This window comes from Athene cunicularia (assembly GCF_003259725.1).
Source record: "Athene cunicularia isolate RWA chromosome 4 unlocalized genomic scaffold, athCun1 chr4_part2, whole genome shotgun sequence".
Lineage (NCBI taxonomy): Eukaryota > Metazoa > Chordata > Aves > Strigiformes > Strigidae > Athene > Athene cunicularia.
Window position 1 is genome coordinate 19033309 of NW_020799099.1, and position 24693 is coordinate 19058001.

General features: G+C 40.6%; 1 protein-coding gene across 1 annotated transcript in view; it reads right to left on the minus strand.

The window, feature by feature from the left end:
• Nucleotides 1-208: 208 nt before the first annotated feature.
• Nucleotides 209-24693, minus strand: part of MTTP (microsomal triglyceride transfer protein) — a 28461-nt gene continuing 3976 nt past the window's right edge. Inside the window, exons 2-18 of the mRNA XM_026847868.1 lie at nucleotides 22599-22786; nucleotides 21879-22022; nucleotides 19835-19942; nucleotides 18957-19073; nucleotides 17647-17786; nucleotides 16635-16785; nucleotides 13168-13325; nucleotides 12127-12295; nucleotides 11440-11547; nucleotides 10311-10523; nucleotides 9025-9236; nucleotides 8291-8388; nucleotides 8068-8189; nucleotides 6669-6896; nucleotides 1813-1937; nucleotides 1308-1478; nucleotides 209-582 (exon numbers count right to left, since the gene is read on the minus strand). Of these exons, the coding sequence (XP_026703669.1) occupies nucleotides 414-582; nucleotides 1308-1478; nucleotides 1813-1937; nucleotides 6669-6896; nucleotides 8068-8189; nucleotides 8291-8388; nucleotides 9025-9236; nucleotides 10311-10523; nucleotides 11440-11547; nucleotides 12127-12295; nucleotides 13168-13325; nucleotides 16635-16785; nucleotides 17647-17786; nucleotides 18957-19073; nucleotides 19835-19942; nucleotides 21879-22022; nucleotides 22599-22786 (2621 nt within the window). The 3' untranslated portion in view covers nucleotides 209-413. The remainder of the gene's footprint in view (nucleotides 583-1307; nucleotides 1479-1812; nucleotides 1938-6668; nucleotides 6897-8067; nucleotides 8190-8290; nucleotides 8389-9024; nucleotides 9237-10310; nucleotides 10524-11439; nucleotides 11548-12126; nucleotides 12296-13167; nucleotides 13326-16634; nucleotides 16786-17646; nucleotides 17787-18956; nucleotides 19074-19834; nucleotides 19943-21878; nucleotides 22023-22598; nucleotides 22787-24693) is intronic.

A 24693-nucleotide genomic window follows, 5' to 3' on the forward strand; every position in this document is an offset into this window, starting at 1 on the left:
AAATACTTTAAAATATTTTCATAAATAATCATTCTTTATACATCATAATTGTTCTCACTGCATGTCAAAAACATGGACTTCTGTATTCCCCAAGGAAGAAAAATGAGGGATTATTTTTGCTTTTGGCACAAAAAGTAAAAATAAAGAACTGGCACCACCCTTAAGGGAGTGCATAGAATACTACCAAATTGGTCTTCATTTGCCTTAGTTTTTTTTACAAAAGTCTTAAATATAGGTTAATATGTAAACACTGTGCACGCACGGAGAGTTTGATCCTGGCCTGTTGAAATTAATGGCAAATTTCCCATTAACTGCAGTAGTGCAAGATCAAGCTCCAAGTTAGTACAGTACGTACAAGCCTAAGTCATTGAGGGAGCCATGGATTCAGGAAAGCAAAAACTCAGGTGTTCACTTCAAAACCAGTTGCTGGAAGAATCAGATTTTGCATCGAAAACCTTCCTGCACATGTTGGAGTTTTCTTGATGGAGAGGGTATTCGTTACCTGCCAACAGTTCTGCTTTCCCTCTCCTTGCAGTGTACCGTCTGCCAGATGGTAGACTTTCATACTTAGTCACATAACGCCTGTAAAAACACAATGTGGTAATCTGGCATTAGCAAATTTATGCAAAATTTATACCCTGTAGGTGAGCCTAGAGATTAACACTTTACATACAGATGAATTACACTTCCACAGTGTAGGTACATAGAAGATGTTTTAGTATCTGCAGAATAACAGACACTGTTTTCTTGGGATATCCTGGAGATCCTCAAGTTCTTTAACTCTTCTCAGGCTTACCATCTTTTGGATCAGAAAAGCCTGAATGGAAATCTGGCGCAGGCTCTGCAAATGTTATCACACTTAGGTCTTGACAAATAGGGATTAGGAGGGAGTAGTAAACCCAGTTTCTCACATGGTGATGCAATTACTACTCTTTGGCTCCTGGAAAGCATCTGTTTCACCTTGTTGCACAGTTGTTTAGGTTTCAGGAATGTCAGTGCCTTAATAAAATATGATAGAACATGATGGTTGCAAGAGTTAGTTTACTTGCAAAACCAAATTAGAAAATTGAACATTCAGAGCAAGTTGTGATCTTCAAGAATGCCCTTTCTGAATCTCGGGGGTGAGGGTCAGGGAAGAATCGGTTAGCGCAGAGGTTGGTGTGTGTAACAGCCTACACTACACCTGATTGGGTCAGATTGAAATTTGGCCTCTGTTGTTAATTTCTAGTGGCTATAAAAACCAAAAGTTCCAGATGCAGCAGCTAGTTGGAAGGACACCTCAGAAATCGTGTGTTCTTAGTTCTTACCTGAATGGAGACTCGACTCTGTCCATCTGCATACAGACTAAAAATGGGTACTGTGAAAACTGCACTGTGGAGATGAAGTCTAATGTCGTTTCTACTTCCAAAGTGGTTTCCATGCCAGTTTTTACAAAGAAGGAATCCACTTCAGTGTTACCAGCTATAAACATGGCTACCCTGCAAATAAATTCAGGCATTATAATTAATTCCAAACACATTAAGGGAGAGGAAATTAAATTGCAAATGGTCCTACCATCCATACATAAAAACTGCCTTCGAAGGAGCCTGTTCTTCAGGTAAAGGTATATGAATTTCAGATGAGACCAGTGGGAACTGGTATTATCCACTTGGAAAGGAAAAGAGAAGTACAAATGTTCTCCCATGCACATAACTGTTATTTAATTTTAACTCATCTGCAAGTTCTTTCATATTTAAATTCTTCTCATTGGGACTACTGGGGGTCAGGAGCGTGAGCTTTCTACAGGTATAGCGCATGCTGGGAGTATCTCACCGGTTCTTGATGTTGGTTTTGGATTCCCTGTACCACAGGCTGAACTCCATCCCTCCCGAGATGTCAATGGCCAGGCCACCCAGGAACTCCGCGCTGGCCCTCGGCCCGGACTGCAGCTGAATCTCCTAGAGCAGAAAGCACAGGTAACCCTCCGTTACTGACTGCAGACCTCAGTGGTTTCCTTACTCCCTTTTGTACTGTGATCATGCCACTTGTGATTTTGCAAGAACAAAAAGGAATAGAGGGCTTTTCTGAAAGGGTGGACAAAACACCCTCGATGTACCTCGCTCCCTAGAAAATTGAGTGAAGCTAAGGCATGGTGCCTTGCATCCTTCCCCTCTCCCCTATGTGCCAGCTGGCATAATTTCTGTAAGGAATATCATGGCCTCTGTCCCCAAGAGCTACCACATTAAACTCCTCGCTGGAGCCCCAGCAATGGTGCAGTGCAGTGTGACTTCTTCAGCACACCTGAAGGCAGCCCCATACTGGCAGTAGGACACAAGCAGTCATGCAGTGTGTAGAGGCTCCAAACCCAACGTATGGCAGGAATTACGTCTTCAATGGCTGGGTGGCCAAACCCATAAGCTAATGCACCTTAATTGCCACTGTAATTTTGCATTTAATACATTTTTTTCCATCAACCATCAAGTGTGCTCATGGCTTCATGAAATCTCTAAGGCTGGACTGGAAATGCATCATGGAGTTCATTTCGGAAGTGATAATACAGCTCAGGGTCATGGCAGTTCATTACTTTTAAGTTTTGACACACAGCAAAGGTTTTAAGGTTCCCTCAGCTTGGTAATCTATTCACTTTGTATAGTTGTCCTGCTTCCCTAAGAACTACTGGATTAATTCACTGTTTAAAAAGAACCATTAATTTGGGAAAAGTTTATTATGATCATGTCCCTTCTGTACAGGACACTTCCTCCTCTCTCCCAGCTGGTTTTCTCCCTCCTCCCGGGTTCTTGTGCCTGTGGTATTCTCAGCACCTGCAAGGCTACAGGCATTTGCAGGACATGTGAATGCCTAATTTCCTCCCCCTTTCTGGTGTTCAAGCACCTTAAAAGTCTCTCTTCTCAGCCATTCAGTAGCCCAGTGATTCCAGCTAATGCTGTTCCAAGATTTAAGAAAGATGAAAGCAGAGACAGTCAGGCTTCCTAATCCCGATAGCAGGGAGCAACATTTGGGGAGGTTTTTATTCAGATCATTAAAGTTTTCCTGCCATAATCAAAGACTTGGAAAATTATTGTGGCTGTATATAGTTACTTCACCTTTTAAATAAGGGTAAATAAACAATCTCTGAAACAATCTCCTTGGCAGAACCAACTTGGCAGTCAGTTGCTGTTGAAGTGGGCTTGTGATTAAATGTAAGAATACAATGGGCTGGCTGTGGTATATAAAAACAGTATGTCCACAGCAAGTGTGGTCATATTGCTCTCTGATTTCCTATTTTCACCCAAGTAAAAATCATGGGTTGGAATTGTGATCTTTCTGAAATCAAAAGGAATTTTTCTACTGACTGTAATGGAGCAAGGAACGCTCTCCTTGTCGATCGATTTGTTTAGTTGTGGAGTTAAATTGTTTTATGTTATTTTACTTTGCTTTTAATTTGGGCTGAATTGGTCAGTAGCTGTTAATGAGTGAGGAGGTAACAGCATACATTCTGGCAGAGACGTGTACACACAACCAGGGAAGCAGATATTTTTAGATGCATTGTCCAATTGGACCTAATAATATTAGGTTTGGTTTGCAATGCCTGCACAGTTTAAGGCTTTAAAGGATACTGAGAATTAAGTCAGGTTTGTCACTGAAATCATCAGAGGAGCTAAGGAGCACTTGTCTTGTGTTTTACTAGCTCATCTATTTCCTTATTTAGAGCTCAGTCCTGTCCTTCATCTCATCTGCAAACCCAAGCCAGGCTGATGGGAGGTGTAAATCACAGGGACTCAGCCTCCTTAGGAGCAGTATTTTCCTTTCCCTTCCTATTTTAAGCTTTATGTGTCATTTGCAGTAGAAAATGTGATCCAAAAGATCAGAATTGGTAGTCACTGTTTAAAATGCTGAAAAGTGCTACTGTCAATTAAAAAAAGTTTCTTTGTGTACTGCACTAAGTAATACTGCAATGCAATGCAGAGATGGCTGAAACAGGCACGTCTTTGGGAACTGGCTATCTTCCACTGGGGTCTGGCTTTCAAATGGTTTCTCTGACCTATTAATATGGTATTTAATTTCTCTGTGCTTCTGCCAGGTGTGTTGCATAGGAGAAATATTAACATCACTGAACTTTAATGCAGGTGACTTAGGAGTCTCAAAAATTGTTTTATGAGAGCTGTTTATTTTATAGAGGGAATTATAACTTCTGGATGGTTATTCTTAGCCCTGAAACAACACTGTAAGAACTGGTAATGGCTGTAAAATACACTGATTTCAGTTTGTGGAGTTATGTGAGAAAAGATGTTACAGATGGTGGACGGGATTGTAAGCTTTAGAAGCAATATCATTAACTTGGAAGTCACCTCTCCAAAATATGCTTATTGTGATTACTGCAGTTGGAAAGTTAATGAAAGGAAGCTGTTTTCCAGGGGGGCACTTATTTGGTAGATTTCACAGCACTTTGAGTTTTGGTCTTTCTGTTCAAAAAGATCCCTTTAAACAGCAGTAGGGGAACAGAACTTTTCCAATATTTGAAAATCACTATTCTCAAAATCAGGAGGCACCAATGCAAAAATTGCAATCCAAATATTACATAAATTATTTTCTGACAATGCAAGTGCCCCATTTTTAAGTTGCAGTCTTGGCTTCCAAGCCTCCCTTTTGATGTTTGATCTCAACTGTGCTGTCTGTATCTTACGTTTGGTTTTCACCTGCTCTGAAATCACAGTGCTGCCAGCTGTGGCACACTGAGTTTTGATATCATAGAAAGTGAACTGTCTCCCGTGCCTGGTTTTCTTCTTTGAAAGAAGATAAATCTGTATTTGGCTTGGTTGTCTGCAATACAAATCTCTAAAAGGACCTAAGTTCTGGGCAAGACATGTCCGTGCTGACCAGGGAAAGTGGAGGTAGTACTCAGCTATCAAGAAGCCAGATGAATTATGGCTCTCTTGCATTGTTTTTCCTCAGTTCTAGTGTTAACACCATTCACACTTCCATTCTGACAGTGGTTTTTGGTACAGTTGTAATCACAGTCCAGGAACTGGATAGATGAAAGCATTTCTAACAAAGCTTAACTGGGTTATGTGGAAGTGCCCAAACTGTTGACTTGCAACGCATCTGTAAAACCATTCTTAGAAAGACGTGCTGTGTTGAGAACGCAGCTCAGCCTGAAGCTGTGTTCAGCAGCCCTGTAAAAGATTTTTGCCTTTGTGGGGTGTAGATGTAAGAACAAGTGCCTTTTTGGTTGTGAACACACACTGTTGGTTGTGTCCACTGCTTGACTCCCAAAGAGCTGAGGCAGCAACTGTGCTAGTGGCAATCCAAGAGAGAGCAGAGTGGGATCCCATCTCATCACACTGCCGCCCAGGCTTCCAGACAGTCAGTGTCTGACCGAAAATGTTACACCCTGATATTGTTAACAATGACATGCAGCCTCAACCCCGGTGTGCCCCAGACTTTTGTGAGGTTCTCCAAAGATGAGGAATGGAGAATTTGGTTGGCAGAGCTCTCAGGGTCCCCTGCCAGCTGATTCAGCCAGGGTATGTATGGAGCTTGGTGCATGCACAGCAGTTAGAAATATTTAGCCCTATAAGCATCATTCTTGTATGCTCAGGACGGGACATGATTATCTTTCTCACCTCTGAAGTGTGTTAAATGGGTCATGGTAGAGTTTTTGCCCATAATCTGCGTGTGAACTGTAAAGCATTGTTGGAATGAGCTTTAGTTAGCCAATTTGTGCACTACATGGGAAGCCCTCTGGACTTATAATACTGTTATAAAGGGCCTGAGCTGAGTTCAGGGTGGGGACAGCTGTCATGTGCGGGGGTTTCTGTGTAATTTTGATCAGACTGGATTTTCTCATCATCTGGTTTTGGCATTTTCTTTTGCCAAGAATTAAAGGGGAAAAGTAAAAGCTAACGTTTGAGCCTGCAGATGTTTCATGAGCTGAGTGCTGCTGTTAAATCCACAGGTTCTAAGGAGATCCCTGCTTAGAAAGAACAAAAAATATCAAACCAAATGCTGGCCCTGCACTTTCATAGAGATGTCTAGATTTTCAGTCCTCCAATAGTACATTACATAGCCAATTATATTTGTATATGAGTCTACATTTAAGCATAAAATTACCAGACCATTTGGGGTGATGGTTACATAAAAACTGTGTAATCCTCATTATAATTCCTTGTTTTGCCTAGCAATAAGCATTTTACAGTTGGAATTCTTAGCATTGTTCTTTGCAAGTTAGTTATCTAGGAAAGTTCAAGTAGCAATGATTCATTCATTCAGTACCTAACAGTTATTGCCTAATTGGACACAAGGTCTCTGGACAACTTGTGAAGAGGAAAACTTAGGTGGTCACATGGGACAATATTGTATTACAAGATCTGTGGGAGGGGAGGCCATAGCTTATAGCAATATGAGTTTTCTACAGGAAACTGTTGGATTTTCTTTTATTCAGTGTTACTTTGTTTTCTAGAATAACTATTCTCACCTTTGTTCTAGATTGCTTTTCATGTAATTTCATTCTGGTTTTTAATACATATGACTTTTCTATCATTCCCATAGTAAGAGAAGCCTATATGACATTGATCAGGTTTATCAGTATTGAAAACAAAGAAAATAATATGTCCTACAGTAATGGTGTGGGGGAGGGAACATCTGTGCTTAAGAGACAGAAAGAGAAGCAAACAGTGTGCTGTTATTACCTGTGAGTAATCTGTCAGGAGGATGAGTCCTTTCACCACGTTAATGGGATCTCCAGTTGCTGATAACATTTTAGACATTAAATCACCATACCCTTGGAAAAATGTAACTGGCCTGAGCTGAACATCAAAGAGAATGGCTGACATGCCAGCAAAGGAGTCCAGGTTTTCCTCGCCTTCATCAGGAGTTGCAGCTATTATGGACTCCAAACCTTGCGCTTCAATCACCACCTAAGAAGCAACAGTGATACAGAATCAATGACAAAACTCTGACTGACCCAGGCTGTTAACAACACTACACATTTTCTTAATGTCTGAGAGCCTAACTGTGCAAGTTTTAATCGTTGCCGGGATCAGGGACCACGTGGCCGTTGCCCCTCCCCAACCCGCGCCGGTCGGGTTGGAAGTTAAACACAGACCCCGGCTAAAATAACAAGAAATTTAATACAACAGAGTGATAGAACAATCTGAACAACAACAGTATCAATGGTAACAATAAATAGCAATAATAGTGAACAAGACAAACGATATACAGAGAAATACCGCTAGCTGGTCTATGGAAAGCCAAATTCCCTCCCGAACCCACCAAGGAGCAAGGAAAAGGTTTCTGCCCCCGGACCTGACACCAGCATGGTATGAATAACCCGGCTGGAGATCCCTTCCCCCTCTCTCTCTGCTGGGGAAAACTTTACTCTATCCTGGCTGAACCAGGACACTAACTCTAATTGATGTAGTTGTAGATGAAAAAATATGAGGTTGAGACTTAAGGGAACTAGGCAGAGCAGCTAGAAATATTGAAAATAAAATAATTTAATGGCATGTTTTTTTCCCTTTAGATGCAGGCAGAATTTGCGCACTCTCAGATCACAATCTCAAGCTTACTTTTCTTTCAGACAAATTTTCCTTTATTCATATGACTATTTTCCACAGACAGCTGGGAGGAAAACTCAAAGATGTTCCACTGCACAATTTTTGTCCCGCAGAAATTTAGGAGGATTATAATATTAAAGGTACTTGCCAATATTATGAAAAGTCCAAAACAGGGGCATGTAATTTAAATCTTTTTGGTTTGTACATTTGATCTACTCTTTGTATTTCCATTCTATGTTATACCCGAAACACAGGACTTGATTTTACAAACTTGCAAAGCTTTTACTGATTACATCGGATAAACAGTATAGGCTTTAACTAGGGATGGAACTTGATATATAATACAGAACAAAACACCTGTCTTTTTGGTTAGGGCAAACATGTGTCTCACTGTAGTGAGTTTCTTTTTTCCCTATTACTGTCTTGTTCTCTGCCCAGTGCAGCAAATTGCAAGCATTCACTGAATTGATTTAGAAGCTGTAAGAAGAGGACCACATACTGGCTTAGCTTTGAGGTACAGTATGGCAGTTACCTGGCTAGCATGAAGTTCAGCATTTCTATCAAAAATATGGATGTTCATGTTACTTCTCCTCAGAATGCCAGAGCCTGAATAGAGAATGTCAAGGCTGTATGTGGATGATACATCAGGACCACCTTAATTAAAAAAGAAAGAAGGTATCTGTGACTAAACTAGTGGATTAATCAAATGATTGGGAATACAAACAGGGTTAAAAGGCAGTTTCATGGTTACATACGTGTAATATAGCCAGAGTAGGCAGAGGAAGAGCCCATCTTGGAGAAGCGATCATAGTTATGAGCTCGCATGTCCTTCAGAACTCGCCGAACTGTTTTGCTGTGGTATTTCAAAACAAACAAATCAACAAAAAATGCCACAGAGACACAAAAATGTTATGGTACCAAATGTATTACTGTTCTGTACAAATACCTAATTTGAGAGAGGGTGAATTTCCCAGTAGGAAAAAGGGTCTTCAAAACCCTCACATTTTCCCACTAAAAATCTGCCCTAACTCAGAGTCTCTTTTCCAATTTCAGCTACTCCCTGCAGTCACAGGTAGAAAGGCAAGAAAAGGTCTTGCCTGAAAATTAATGATGTTGAGAAGAAGAGATATTTTGATTATTTTCATTCTAGTGCTGTGATGATTAAAATTTTTCTGGTTCACTTGTTCTTAAAAAACAAGGGCCCTACTGAAAGGATTAAGACCAACAAATGAGATTTCTTACAGTAATGAAAGTTAAATGCTTAATTCTTATTGGTACCTCTGAAAATGTGAATATCTATTAAATTAATGTCATTGAAATGCAGAGATTTATTCTGAAATATCAATACTTAAAAGTGACACCAAAATCAGGTGTCCATTTGTACTCTTCTTAAATTTTATAGTAGTGATTCATGAGAACCTGTGCATTCTTCGGGTTTCTGCAAAGAAGTAAGGATGAGCCTTATTTATTTATACTGAACTTAATGTACCTTGAAGGCATTTCAAAGTGAAGTATATCTTGGATCATGGAGAGCATGTACTTGTTCATTTCCAGAGGCAGTTCACCAATGGAGAGCAGGATGTTTTTCACTTCCATGTAGGATGGGTTACTATTTAAGATGATAGCAGCTGCAGTGGTTCGCACTGTCTTTTCATGGACTTTACGGTTCTGGTGGTAAATCCTGTTCATTGTTTCCTTCACCTGATCAGGAAACAGATCTTTCAGCCAGTGCTCACACAGATGAGTGGGCAAAGTACAGACTAGAATCTCGTTTATCATATCAGTTTAACCTAGCTCCATAGCTAAGGCAAATACATAAGGATATATTTTCAGCACCATGTTTTTCCTGGTCCTTTTGGAATGTATGAGACATGTATAACTCAGTGACCACATGGGTAAGTGGGGCATCTGTTATGTTGTCTCAGCCACAGTCCAAATACAGCCTTCCACACTGATTTTCACAGCTGGGCTGTAAATAAGTAGGAGCACTAAGATCAAAATACAGTGGCAGTGGTAAGATCAAGAGACAGATTTCCTTGATCGTTAAGGGAATATGTACTTCAAAAAAATCAAGAATCTTGCCATTTTAATTTACTAAGTAGTGCCTGTGGTGGCCTCATGTCCCTGAGAAGGTTGTGACACATCTTTGTTACAGGTAAGTGCATGGAGAGGCATATAGCACTGCTAACAGAACAGCCTCCGACGTGTTCATTGCAGAGCAGCACCCTGACAACCTCAGCCCCAGCTGCCAGTGGCAGGTCTGAAATAGGATGCAGGGTAATGCAGCAGACGCAGGACCTCATGTTCAGCTATTATGTATGTCTTCTACTCTTGGAGGCTGCAAGGTAAGATGCAGCTATTTTACCCTTCACTTACTTCATGCATTCTCCCTGGTTCTAAGAAAGCACAAGAAAGAGCCAGGGTTACACAGGTGCCCAAGTGTTCCTGTTGTCTCCTGTACATCACATAGAGGGCAGTGCTCTTGCAAAGGGAGACCAGTTCTCCCTGCATACTCCATGCCACCTTCGATGGCTGTGTGTGACTGTGGAGACAGAGGCTGATTAGCACTGGCAAACTGGGAGCTGGTATTTGGCAAGCAGGAATGTATAGAGTTTTCTGTCTGGAACTGAAGTGTGTTTAATCATTACCTGGACGTAAAAAAAACGTATGTGGGACTGAAAAATGAACTCTGTTAATTTATATTTTATATTATTTTATATTTTATATTTTATACAGTCTCTTGCACTTCTTTTCTTGGGCAGTATATTTTCTTACCTCTTTGGTGAGAAAAGAAGGCTCATATCTCTGCAAGGCAGTGGCAGCAAGATTGCTGATGGACCCTTCGTCTGACTCTGAGTACTTCAGAAGCAGTGGAATTGCTTCGGGAAGGAGTGCATTCTTCAGTGCCAGCAGGTACATCCTCACATTGTCATCTTTCTTAGCTTTCTCCAGTCTATTTAGAATCAGCCTTTTGGCTTCCACAACCGCCTAAAGAGAATCAACAGCATGTTTAAATGGTGATCATAAGCCTACCTTTTTCTCTCGCAGAGTGGCAGGGCTGGGTTCTAGCATGTTTTTGTTTCAAAGCATCATTGCATAGGGTTAGCAAAGGTGTCATTTGTAAACTGTATGTTGATTGCTCCCTTCAAGCATAACCAAGGTGGCTATAGCCACAGTGACACCTGATCCATAGATCTATCATTTGCCAGCTGCTCCTGCCCTGATTCAGGGACTTCACATATCTTATTTGTGGGGCTAATATGTCCCCACAAAAAAACCCAAGGGAAGTGTTCTTCAGTGCTTCATAACATAAGTGCTTGGCAATTAACAGAGGAAGGAAATACAAATTCCTAAAGGCCATTCAGGTGCTCTGCATCTTTTCAGCCATGTGCTGCAATCCCAAACAGCACAGAACCAGCAAGCAGCAGTGCCCTGCCTGATCATTCTCATCCTCTGTCAACAGCATCTACTCAATCCATGGTGAAGGTGGTAGCCTTCCTCCTGGGTTGCTCTATGCATGTTTGGGGCAGACTTGAACCAATTAATTTTCTTCACAGAGCTGAAATAACCTAAGGTGATGGCAAACATTAAATAGATCCTGAGTTTGCCCGTGTTTCTCTGAGGACATGCAAAGCTTTTGGACAAGGGAGCACAAGTACTGCTTCTGCTGACAGACTAGTCAGTGAGAAAAAGTTCTGACAAACGGGCAAACTGGGAGAAATATGCAGAAATGGGAAGAGACCAGATTAAAGCATAAAGCTGACAAAGTAGGAGTTTATAGTCTTATTTTAAAACAGGGAAACATGCTTCCCGTGTCTCTCATGCTCTCCCAGTACCATCAGCAAGGATCATTCATGTGTGTTGCAGACCAGAGTCTGGCCAGCAGTGAACTGCAGATACTCACTGGAAGCTTGCAGCCTTCTCTGTCACACAGCTTTCTGATGAGCGCTCCCATGACAATGACAAGAGTTTCTCTGATTTCTTCATTTGCAATATCACCCTTGAACTTAGCCTGTTATGCAAAAGCAATGCTGTTAGTCTCTCTGTCTAAATATGATGAACCACAGTCTGTAGTGGGCTGAAAACCCTCCCTTGTTTCCTGTGAACATTAGTGCAATGCAAAGGCAGAGATGACCACAACAGCCTGGACTCAGGAGAAGCAGAGCACTGCTCTATCATTACATACAATAACTGACTGCCATTTTCCCCTTGAGTTACATTCCATGTCTCATACAGCAGATTCATTTTGAAGCTATGTTTAAAAATAACAAAAGGGTATTAAATGGTTACAGGACTTTGATAAGACAACAATCAATCCTCAAATTGTTTTGGTAACACTCAGAATTATGTTTGTTTTCTGAGTCGTAGATATTGATAACATCTTATATAAAGTAAATAAAATTCATTCTGGACTACAAATTTTTGTTGTTTCCAGGCTATGTGCTACTGGCACACTTAAAGGAAATCCTGGAAGGGATAAAGAAAGGAAAAATTGGAAACAGTAACAGTCGTTTCTTCTTCCCTTCCCCTTTGACAGGGATGAGGCTCAAGAGTACTAACTCCACAGTATTTGTTTTGTCCTTTGACTTACTGTTAAAGTTTTCAGAAGCACTTCACTGGGGTGAGAAGCAAATCCACAGGCATACAGGAATCGCTCCTGCAGGGCAGAACTGCTTGTATCCTTAAAGTCAAGAAACTCCAGTACAGCCTCCAGCGATTCTGGGGTCTGAGCGGAGGTTACGGCATCCACTACCTGTGGACTACAGAGAAGTGGAAATGTATTTGTAATGAGCTAGAAAATACTGAAAAGACTGCTGCATATAGAAAGAAAGAAGGTAATGTGCTGAAAGATCTCTTTGCTGCAGGTAAGAGACAGAATTTTTTACTCATTGGAAAAAACTGTGTCCCTGAATTATTCCGCCTCAAAATGGTAGATGAACTCCAGAAATTATTCATATCCATGAATAAAAATATTTGAATTTATGCAAACAGGTGACAAAAAAATGTTAAAAAAACAGAACTATCCCGAGTGTCTTAATGTTTAGAGGACAAGGTTGTAAGTGGAAAAAAGTGTTTTGTTTCTACATACACAATGGCAACTAGAGAACAGGCTTCTAAGTTACCTGAGTAACTCTCAGGTTTATCTCCGTTGTTAACAACTGCTATGATTTGTTTGAAAGATCCTGACTGTATGGTGGGATTTGGAAATGCTTTCCAACTCCCAATTCTAGGTGCACATGCTGTTCACACCCAAACTCTAATATTAGGACAATATCCAGGCATGAACCATCCCCTTCTTTGCTGTATTTCCATTTGAAGGAAACAAATGTGCAAGTCAAGAACAAGTCTTAGAGTGTTTCAGAACAAGTAGTTCTTTGAGTATGTTATAAAACATGTTTGCCTTGCAATGTAGATACAGTCTTGGTGGCTGAACAGTGTGCTGCAAACATATTACACTACAAGAACAAACAGCTTTTTTTTTTAAAAAAAAAAAAATCCTGTTGACAGTACTGAATACTGGTTTTGCATTGCTAGGACATCACCAGTAGAACTGAATCTGTTTGCATGAAATTTGCTTTTCTGCAGTTTTAAGTAGTTTAAGCCTTTAGAAAGCTTGTTCATGATGACTTACAGAAGTTCTTTATTTTCACTTCTAATAATCTTCAGTATGTCCTCTTTCGTAGCTTTTCTGATGTTCTGAATGAAGGACAAAAAGCTTCTTGCTGCTTCAGCTTTGGAAAGTTTTTCAGGATACATATGTTCTCTGATGCTCTGCCAGTGTTTGGAAAGCTGCAAAATAATTCACATTGTGTCAAATCTCTCAGATTGTGGTTTCAGTTCTCAAAATCAGATATATGGGCCAGCTATTGCTCAAATTAGCTGAAATCCAATAGATTGCTGATTCTTTAGCTAAGTATTATTTAATTTATGATAACCCAGCACAAGTATCTTGGAAACCTTACCATAGCTGTCTTTCTTCCAACACTTCAGTATTTTCCTGATAATGTACATTGCCTTAAATGCCATTTATTTTTGCACAAAACATGATTACTTACACTGCAATTGGAATAAGGTGAATTATCTTCTCTTGCAAATTTACTGTGCTTTCTGGTGAATACAGTGTTTGCCTTCTGTTCCCATTATCTCCTAAATCAATCTTTCAAAAGTGGCAGATGCATAATCCCCAATTCACAAAGTGTCTTTTCTTAGAAGACTGTAATTTTTTAAGTGGTTAGTGTGGAACAGGAGTACATGTCCCATAAGTAATTCCCATTTCTTATTCATAAACCTGACTAAAATGGGGAGGGATTTATTTCCGTATTTATTTCTGCACACCACATTTTTGACCTGAATGAGCCAACATGGTACCAAGGCACTTATACCTGTCCTTCCAGATACGCTCCCATAAGAAACTGGTGCACGTATTTTGACCTTTCTTCCCTCATTTGCCTTTGCCTTTGTTATCTCAAATTATCGCGAACATTCCTTGGTGAAAACTCATCTGTTCTTTGCAGCAGTGTTTACTGCAGTTTTCCCAAGTGCTAAATAACACTAGCACCCATCTGACCTTTACTAAAATACTTCCCCTCTTCATGGGTTTTGTATTAGGCAATAACACTTGAACCTGCTGGCAAATAGAAGTATCATTCATCAGTACAGAGTGCAACTTCATCAACTGTAACAAACAATAATTGGGCAACAATGACTGAGACATAGAATATTTCCTGAGGATTAATGAGCAGCTGGGAGGAGCTCGTGTTCTGAGGCACAGATGGATCTGTTAACCTCAACTGGTGATTAGGGCTTAGCACCAAGGTCAGTGTGGCTATTATAAACTGAAATTGGATAAACATATGGGGCACTTTCTATTCCCCCCATTGAAGTTGCACCATAGCCCAGCAAAAAATCTCTAACCTCAGTAATCCTGTATTTTCTCCTGTGCAGAGCCCAGCTGTGTGGGCTGCTCCTAGTCATCTTAGGCCATAGCCTAGAGACAAAAAAGGTGGGAGATGTGAGCTGGAGCCATCCCAAGTGAAACTCAGTGGAGACCAAGTCTTCCTCTTTGGAGGAGTACTCTAACCCTTCAACTGCTACAAGAAGCAGCTGCTGCCTCCTGCAGTGACCATGACTTTAAAAAACAGCATTCACAATTGACTTTTGCAAGGGGCCTCATTCTTCTGATGTGAATGTCAGGCAGTTTGGATTGAATACCCTAAGGATTCAGGCATAGATGCATGCACTTTCACATGGCAACTCTGCCGAGCTCAGACACCAATCTCTGTCTCTCTGACAAAGAGATCAGACCAGAGGTCGTGTGGGCACTCTAGGAAAATTCGAGCCAAATAAGAAGTCCTAAACTGATCAGGAGTTGCTTTTGAATGTCAGTGTCTGACAAGCTGCTTTACCAACCTACAAAGGTTGGCTGCACAAGACAGAACAAACCCACCTCAGTTTCAGAAGGAGCAAGCATCTGTTCCTGTAGGAACAATGAGCATAAAAAAATGTAAGAACCATGAGCTCTTCTGGAAAGAGCATGCTTTATGATGTCTAAACACAGAAATCTAGGCCTAAATTTAAATATAAATGTTGGCCACAACCTCACAGAAGGTAGTGCTCTCATCGGTGAAGTGGGGATAGTAATGGTTGTGTTAGCAATTTCATAAAGATAGAAATAAGACCTGTTATTTAAAAACAGTTTTGAAAACATAAAACTGAAGGGCATACATGTCAGCATGTCATTAATGTATACTATGATATATAAGTACCATATGTTATGTTGCTGCTTTGGATACAGCGTTCTGTTTATAGACCCCCATCTTTTCATAGCAGTTACTGTAAAATACAGTGAAAAACCAGGACTTCATTCTCATCGTGCCATTAGGTTTATAATGACATAGTTCAGTCCCCAGGCAGTGCTCTGGAATTATACCCTATGTTTGTTATCTTGGTCTGGAAATTATCTCTATAACTATTATGACAAACTTGATTCCAAGTGACAAATTGGTCAGCACAAACCCCAATGGGCAGAATCAGAGGAAAAACACCTGTCCCTGCTCTGTTTGAGATCCCTTGATGTTGCCTACTCAGAACAGCTCCAGCACACACAGAGCATCATTTCTATTTCATTTCCCCCAACATATTTTGTATCTTCTCTGTGGCTCAACAAGCATTAGACAAAATAAATTATCACAGTGCAATGCTACTTCCAAATATCTAGCACAAGTTCCAATATAGTAAGGTATTTGTGGAGGGTTAAAATTATGTGTGCTAAATAGAGGCTGTAGCTTGCTTATCAAAAACTGACAGAGGATAATAATCTTTAAATGAATGTTCCCATTCACTGCTAAATTCATTCCACAACAGTAATAGCATTAAAACTGTTTGCTAACAATCACTGTATCAATTTATATTAGTGCATGATGAAAGCATCAGTAAATCAAAAGATGATGCATTTACAGAACCAAGCTCTTAGTAGTCTTTAGATGTCTTAAATATAAAAAAATCAAAGTCTTTTTTTTTTACCATGGGGAAAAATAAGAACAGTATTGGACCTGCCAATAATACTAAAGCCCCATTTTATACTTATAAAATACCTATAAAGTCTTTTAAATAAAAGACTTTCTTTGGGGTCTGGCAGTAAGAAGAGGCTAAATATACTACCAGCAAATGTGCAGCCTGCCTATGGAATGGTTAACTACCTTTAATTTCTAGGAGCATTTCAGCTCCTCCACACAGAATTGTTTATAAACACTGGTCAACCATCTTAAAAAATCATTTCCCACTCTATTACCCAGAGGAAATAAGCTCCTGCCAACTCAAGGTTGGCAAAGATGAGGTAAAACAAAAGGGTGTTGTATTTTCTAGTGGTCTTGAGAAGTACTGCACTTAATCTTTGAAACAGAGCACTTTTAGAAATAGATCTTAAAGTACCCCTGTGTGGTGGAGCACCATTGCATAACTACCACACTTCCCACTCCAGGGCATATTTTATATTGCTACATTAGTCCCCTCCTAGTGGGCTGCTTGGACAGAAACTTCCTTCACACTTGTTCTGCTCAGCTAACCGGCTTGACATCCAACGAGCCTGTGTTTACTTACTGAAGGACAGTTTTTGCATTTGGATTTGACTGGCTCTGCTACTAGTGGCATGGCAGTGTAACTGGAGTCCAAGGTCTTGATAACACTGGCCACTTGCTTCCCAGCAATCAGTCCAGGGCCAGCTTCTACTGACTTCAGTTCCAGCCTCTGCCTGTGTATCCATACAGTGAAGACAATGTTAGAGCCCAACCATTAGAGCAGAAATGCAGAAACCATAGCAAGAGGAAATAAAAAAACCCCTCCACAGACCAAAATAAAGAACACAGACAATGAAGTCTTATTTTAAAGAATATGGCAAGTCTATGGGTTTTTTAAGGTACAGAAGCATCTGATACCAGCAGAAATAATGCTAGAGGTATGTGGCATAAAAATGCCTAAATAATAGACTTTCTAAAGTATGAATATACAGCCCTGGGTAAACAGCCTTCAGTAACAATATACATTCTGAAATACTTCATATGTTTGTTCATTAGAAGATCTGGAAAGTGAGTTTTTGAATGCATACTTTTAAAATATCATAATACTAAGTAGATGCCTGAATCATTTATTTTGTATGAGTATCTCCAAACTTTCAGTGTTTGGGAGTCTGGAGTCTAACAGAGATCTAGGTTTCACGCTTGTTTGCTTTCTGTTGTTTCCTTTCTATGCAGCAGATTTTGTCTACTGTATTTCTGAACTTTCATATACTAGAAATGGAGATCCATTGCAAGTATTTCTTAAGAAATGAGATGACACAAGAAACAGAACACATATAGAAGTAATGTGTTGCTTAAAGTGTTTTGGCCAATTCCAGCTGGTTTTATTTAATTTCTTATGAATGCCATTATTTATTATTTGCAGTATGGTAGAGCCCTTAATCAAAGTTGGACAAGGTACCATATACAAAAGAGACCTAAATCCTTACCTGGAGAGTTTACAGCCCTAGATCTTGATGCTCTAAGACATACACACATAACCTGACTTGAACCACTATTCCTGCTACTATCAATGACAGTCAAATTGCCCAACTTACTTTGAAACTATTTTGGCACCTGTTTTTCGTCGGGAATTCAGAATCAAAACATAATTTTCTTCTGCCTTAATGGATTTAATGAAACTGTCTTCCAGCACATAAATTGTTGCAGACGTGGCTTTTGTACTGACATCTAAAATCTGAAAATAATAAAAAAATAAACCAGAAAAAAGGCTGATCAATAAACAGAAAAGGAAAAGAGGTCACATTTCCTAACCAGGGCAAAAATCATAATGAAATAGAGCCAAATGAGGAAGGTGCATGTGGGATGACAACATCTCAAGCTAAGCCTAAATCAGGTTCTCAAGAATTCCTTCTGCAACAAGAAGCCATGTACTTCACTTCTGCACCATGTATTTCAAATTCAATATGTACTGGGGGAAAAAAAGTGGGGAGGAGGGGAGGAAGTTATGGGGCAGACTGCAACTAAGAAAATGCCTGGTACTACATTTAGTTAAAACCACACTTTAAATAAGATAAGAAATGTCTTGTAAATAGGATCGTCATGTTCATACCCAAGAAGCAAAGTCAGCCACCTTGTTAGATCTGTTTGTAAACAAGGTGAAGTATTTGTGGCAAGTGTGAAAATCAGGAATTCAGTCATAGTGTTAAGGCAGTTTATTAACTGTGCATGTGCTACCTTTGTACTTCTTTGAGATAAGATCAGTTTCTGATGCAGAGAAACCCAGTGCCTTCAGCACATGTCCAGCCTGCACTCAGTAGTAACTGCTTAGAAAGCCATTTACTAGTAGTGGAAGACACTAAGGCCATAGTAGGGCTTCAGTTACCTCCATGGCCCATCTCCTACATTGCCTCTGTGCATTAGGGAAGCATTTGACTTTCTGGGCAATCCTGACTGGGCTCCATTCAGGAGTCAGCATCTTGCCTGGCATTTATAGTATGCACTAAACTCTGTAACTTAGAAGCTGGGAAAAAGGTTACTGTTGTCACTATGTTTGTGACTGTATCTAGTATTTTCCTCCAAAGAAAAAAGAAGTCTCAGGTTGATTAAAATTTCAGTACAGCCAGGACAAAAGTGCTGTAAATCTGCATAGAAACTAAAAATTACACGGATTGGTGTGCTGTACTCAATATCACCTGAGCCAAGGTGGGTTACACAAGAGGAGAATCCATACCCTTTTCTCCCCATGGGTACTACATATGAAATTTGTCCTAGTAGTACTACAAAATGTACATGCAGAGTTTGCTTTTTGTAATGCAAGAAAGTACTTTTGAGAAAATTAGTAGTAGCTACTAAGAATATATTTTAAATAGACAGAACAGATTTTATTTTGTTAAAGAAATCATACCTGGTTGTGGCTGGTAAATCCCTGTTTTTCTATTTCACAGGAGTCCAGGGATTTTATTTTAGTCACTTGATCTTGCCGCACCTGGTAAGTAGTATTGCATTTCCCAGATATGTCCACCTTGGAACAAAGAGTTAGATTAGGACATTCTCTTGAATTTATCTTTGGGACCCCAGAGCACCTCCTAAAGATGAACCATTTTCTCCATTGTTGGAATCCTGTACCTGAGATGCTCAACTGTTTGGGTTTATTTGCCTGTTTTGAAGGTATTGGTGTTTCTAATCACCTGCTTTGGGGGTTAGGGCAGGGGTACTCTTCATTAGATGGCTATGAAGGAAAGTAACAATGTTTGTTTAAAAAAAAAAAAATTAGGTAACACCTGGCATCTGGCACTGTACTCACAAATTTGAATTAAATTCCAGCTTTGCTCATGTGGACAGATGTAGAAATTTAACAATGTAATGCAGGTTATATGGATGCATCTAAACCATTGCTAACTTTGTGTGGATACTGTAATTTAAAATAGCTTAATCCATTGATTTGAGTTTAGGAATCAACCAACTCTAAACACCAGTATAATCTCTTTTATTGTGACCTGGTTTAAGCTGGTTTATTACCAAATTATGCTAAATTGATAAAAGCATTTTAAATCTAATGGATTTCACCAACTCTTTACATTAATTGCAGCAACTTGATTTGTGTCACCAAATATTCAGACTAGTCATCCTTACATCCCCAATCTCAAATGCGATCAAAAGGCTGATTTCTGTCACACTTCATTCCTTGTGAAGTCAGCAGGAGCCACAGGTCTGCCTTTCAGAGCAGACTGGGCTCTGCCTGTTTCTCTGATGATGATTATCTTGCCAGATATAGCACCATACCTCACAGACATCACCAGAGTGCAGCTGTAGCTGGAAAAGGCTAGCCAGACCTCTCTTAATATTTTGAGTAAAACCAGGTTCATTTTGATATGAGTAGAAGTTTTTGACCTGTAGAAATAAAAAACAAGCATATAACAGATCTGGTTAAATGATAAAAGAATAGTGAGGACCCTCTCGAGAAAAACTCCCTTTACTTTTTTCTGACTGGGAAGCTGAATTGGACCTGTTGCACCTATTCAAGCAAACTCCCAGGGCTGCAGGGCCTGCTGATAACAGTACAAATATGTTTCGGACTTCAGCTGTACCTAAGTATAGTTACAGTGCAGTGAGCATCTTTTCTCCTGTTCATTAGAGAGAATTGAGAAGGGAAATGAGAAACTTTACATCATTTCACAAGTGAGTCATTTTTCTGCATAATCCTCAAATAATCCATTCCCATGGGGGAATAGTATCTGTTGCACTTTAATCACAGGTTACAAAAATCCAGTGTGAATCACAGGTAAATCACAGTTAGAATGACTTAAATGACGTGTCAAACACATCACAACCTTTGCACTTCAAGGGGTCAACTGTTGCACTTGAGCCTCTCCTCTGGTAAGGAGACTTTGCACCTCCATTTTTTATTCAAGGTGCTTTAAAAGTTCACTTTTTTAAGGAAATGTACATACATTCAGCATGTTTTCTTGGGGCAACCCTGGAAAGTGAAATCACTGTGCCAGGGATGAAAGTATTACACCACAGAGGTCAAAAAAGGAGCATAGAGACCCTATTACCTGAGAAAAAGCCCAAGTTTTTAACACTACATCTCAATCTTAGCATGTGAACTGATTAATGTTTTAGGAGCAGATATATTTTGACTGTGTTCTTCTGATACCTCTGTTGTCATTTAGGGATGTGTACAGTTGGAAGCCAGTGCTGTCCTGTTTCTTTTTATGTTGTGAAAAACTGATGACAAGGCTGAGTCTGAAAGTTACTGAGCAGGCCTGATGGCAGCTGCAATTCAGCAGGCTGAGCTGCCGGCCAGGGTATGTGCTCAGTGCCTATTTACAGCAGGAGGTAAAGATCCTGCTGGGATAGGGTGTCACAGCCCTCAATCTGCACTGGAGAAGAGAAAAGGGAGTGTGACCTTCAACCTTCCTCCTTTCTCACTGCTCCTCTGCCCACAGCCCACCTGCTGAGCATTGCTGGGCTGCAGAGAGCAGGCCTGTTGGCCTAATGCAACAAGCAACAAGAGGGTGAAGGAGAGTGGAGAGGAGGCAGGAGCAGCCAGGCTGAATGCAATGGAACAAATGAGCAGCTAAAGAAGGGAAGATGGATTTACCAGAATCCCCTTCTGAGCAAAACTGGGACTCAAGAGAGCTGCAATTGGGCATGGGTGCTCCAGTGGTGGGATGGTGCTTTGGTGCTTTCTCAGGGCAGCCCATAAAACCCAGGCACACACTGAGCTCTCTGTCACTTTGCTTCTGATTTTTGAAAAGTTTCCCAGTAGAGGAACAACATGAAAGGCTGCAGCTCTTTCAGCATCAAGCTCATTAACTTGGAACTGTTGAAACTGCAAGTGATACTGAAGTAAATAAGCAAGCCAGAGAGGTGGGAAAAGCAGTCATGCTAAGGTATTTGATAAGGGTTTAAAGTGATAAACACTGTTTCTCACAGACTTGATATAACCTCCCTCATGACAAACTGTATCTCCTTTTCTGCCTTCAGACCTTGGGTAAAATCCTGGCCTCACTGAAGTCAACAGCAGAAATCTTACACAGCAATTATGCATATATCTACATGTGTACGTACCCATGTGGCCAATCTGTTGTTTACTTCCATAGTGTATGGTGTTGTTAATGCACAAGAGGCTTGTGTTGGAAGGGCCACTCATACAGGTACATTACAGTCTGTTCTAAACTATTTTATTTCATATAGAAAGATAGGACACAATGGCATATTAAGAACACTGAGGGGATAGTGAATCGGTAAATTCTCCAAGCCTGTAAGAAAAGATTTGTCTCAGGTTTCTTCAGGGATTGAATTTTAAAAAACAGGGTCTTACTTTTCCACGGACTAGCTCAAGAACTATGGGTCTCTGTAAAGCTTCCAGATATTCTTTCCCGATGATCTTCTCTGTGCTTTTTCCTTTGAAGATGTTTTTAGCAGCTGGACGTTCATTCACATTTTCAACTTTAACATCTCTTATCTAGCAAAGTAAAAGCAGATAAAATTTGTGTAGAGAGCAGTCTAGCATTTTCTTGGGGTAGGCTGGATAGACTAAATCATGTAATATACTTTTTTTTATTTCTTCATATCTGGTTCTGATCCTTAATCTTTCATGATTACTATGTCTATGTCTTCAAAAGAAATCAGCACTCACCATTGGGAAAATAAGCAGCAGAAAAACTCACCATAAAAGTACCAAACCCAGTTTGTATTTCGTAAATGTCATGATTTGCAGCTAGAACTGAGGACTTCAGACAACCTCTTGCCCCTCAGGTAGGTGCTTGCACACCAGTTGTTTGAAGCTATAGAAGCTGTATAAAGCAATTTCAAAATATAGGAGATATTCTGAAGTTCTGGTTTATGATGTTAGATATATTCTTGTGAAGTCTTATTCTATAGAAATCAGCTTATCAAAGAAGCTTGTTTTAGTTGATGAGACTATAGAAGAATGAAGGATTTAGCTCATCTGAAAATGAATACTTCAAGATTAGATTAGCAGTTAGATAAATGCAGAAAAGAGTAGGCATGTTCTAAATTGTCTGATGGCATTAATTACCTTAACTTTGACCAACTGGTCATCATCATTCTCAGGATTTCTCCATAAGAGGTTGACGTCCACACCAGATGAAAACCGGTATCCTGCACTTTTCTGCAGTGATGCTTTCACCCGGTCGACATACACTTCAGCTGAGTATGCAAATTTATATAGCTTGTCATTATTTAAGCTTGGTCCAGTAGTGTGCCCTGTTTGGAAAGCAAAACCAAACTGTTTTAGAACTAACTCACATCATATGTCATTTTCTCTAAAAAACAAAAAAATTAAAAATTTAATTGCTAACAAAATATTTATGGGACTGATCATGCTACCCTTGATTACAGAGGCTGTCTCACTGGAGCAGATGGGGTTTTTTTTGTGATTAAGTTGACACTAATCTCATATATTTAAGATAATAATGTCCACAAAATCCTTTGTTCTAGTTCCACACTTACATAAACGAGAGTCAAATTCTTTACTTTGGATATGTTAGAATTAGAAATTAATCTAAAATTATTTGCAACTCAGAATACTGTAATCATGCAATTTGTGTGCTTAGCAATTTGAAATGCACTGACATAATCTGTTGGATTCAACAGAAATTGTTCTCTGCATCTATTGCACTTTTACTGGGAAGCTTTCCATTTAGAGCCTTACCCAGGGGTGACATGAATATAATGAAGACACTGAAAAAAAAAATTTAGATTAAATAATTAAGCCCTTGTTCTTTAAACTAAATAATTTTCCCCATATCTGTGCCTCTGATGTTAATTGATGTATTTTAAAAGGTATGAAAACCAAATTCTAGCATAAATGCAATTTGCATACCCAATTTATGATGCCATTTCCATCTGCATTAACAGCTCGGCTAGACTAGGGATGAATCCCTAGGGATTCAGTTGCACTTTTGTTGGTGTAAATGAAATCTGTAGTATACAAACTACTTTTATTTTTCCTTTATAAAACTAGTTACTACCACAGCTTTTCCTGTCTTCTCTTTCATTTCTGTCTTGCACAGCCATGTGGGGAATGTGTGGCACCAGTGTCACAACTCTACTCAGCCTCAGGCACAGGAATTAAGGGGAAGGGAAGGGAAGGGAAGGGAAGGGAAGGGAAGGGAAGGGAAGGGAAGGGAAGGGAAGGGAAGGGAAGGGAAGGGAAGGGAAGGGAAGGGAAGGGAAGGGAAGGGAAGGGAAGGGAAGGGAAGGGAAGGGAAGGGAAGGGAAGGGAAGGGAAGGGAAGGGAAGGGAAGGGAAGGGAAGGGAAGGGAAGGGAAGGGAAGGGAAGGGAAGGGAAGGGAAGGGAAGGGAAGGGAAGGGAAGGGAAGGGAAGGGAAGGGAAGGGAAGGGAAGGGAAGGGAAGGGAAGGGAAGGGAAGGGAAGGGAAGGGAAGGGAAGGGAAGGGAAGGGAAGGGAAGGGAAGGGAAGGGAAGGGAAGGGAAGGGAAGGGAAGGGAAGGGAAGGGAAGGGAAGGGAAGGGAAGGGAAGGGAAGGGAAGGGAAGGGAAGGGAAGGGAAGGGAAGGGAAGGGAAGGGAAGGGAAGGGAAGGGAAGGGAAGGGAAGGGAAGGGAAGGGAAGGGAAGGGAAGGGAAGGGAAGGGAAGGGAAGGGAAGGGAAGGGAAGGGAAGGGAAGGGAAGGGAAGGGAAGGGAAGGGAAGGGAAGGGAAGGGAAGGGAAGGGAAGGGAAGGGAAGGGAAGGGAAGGGAAGGGAAGGGAAGGGAAGGGAAGGGAAGGGAAGGGAAGGGAAGGGAAGGGAAGGGAAGGGAAGGGAAGGGAAGGGAAGGGAAGGGAAGGGAAGGGAAGGGAAGGGAAGGGAAGGGAAGGGAAGGGAAGGGAAGGGAAGGGAAGGGAAGGGAAGGGAAGGGAAGGGAAGGGAAGGGAAGGGAAGGGAAGGGAAGGGAAGGGAAGGGAAGGGAAGGGAAGGGAAGGGAAGGGAAGGGAAGGGAAGGGAAGGGAAGGGAAGGGAAGGGAAGGGAAGGGAAGGGAAGGGAAGGGAAGGGAAGGGAAGGGAAGGGAAGGGAAGGGAAGGGAAGGGAAGGGAAGGGAAGGGAAGGGAAGGGAAGGGAAGGGAAGGGAAGGGAAGGGAAGGGAAGGGAAGGGAAGGGAAGGGAAGGGAA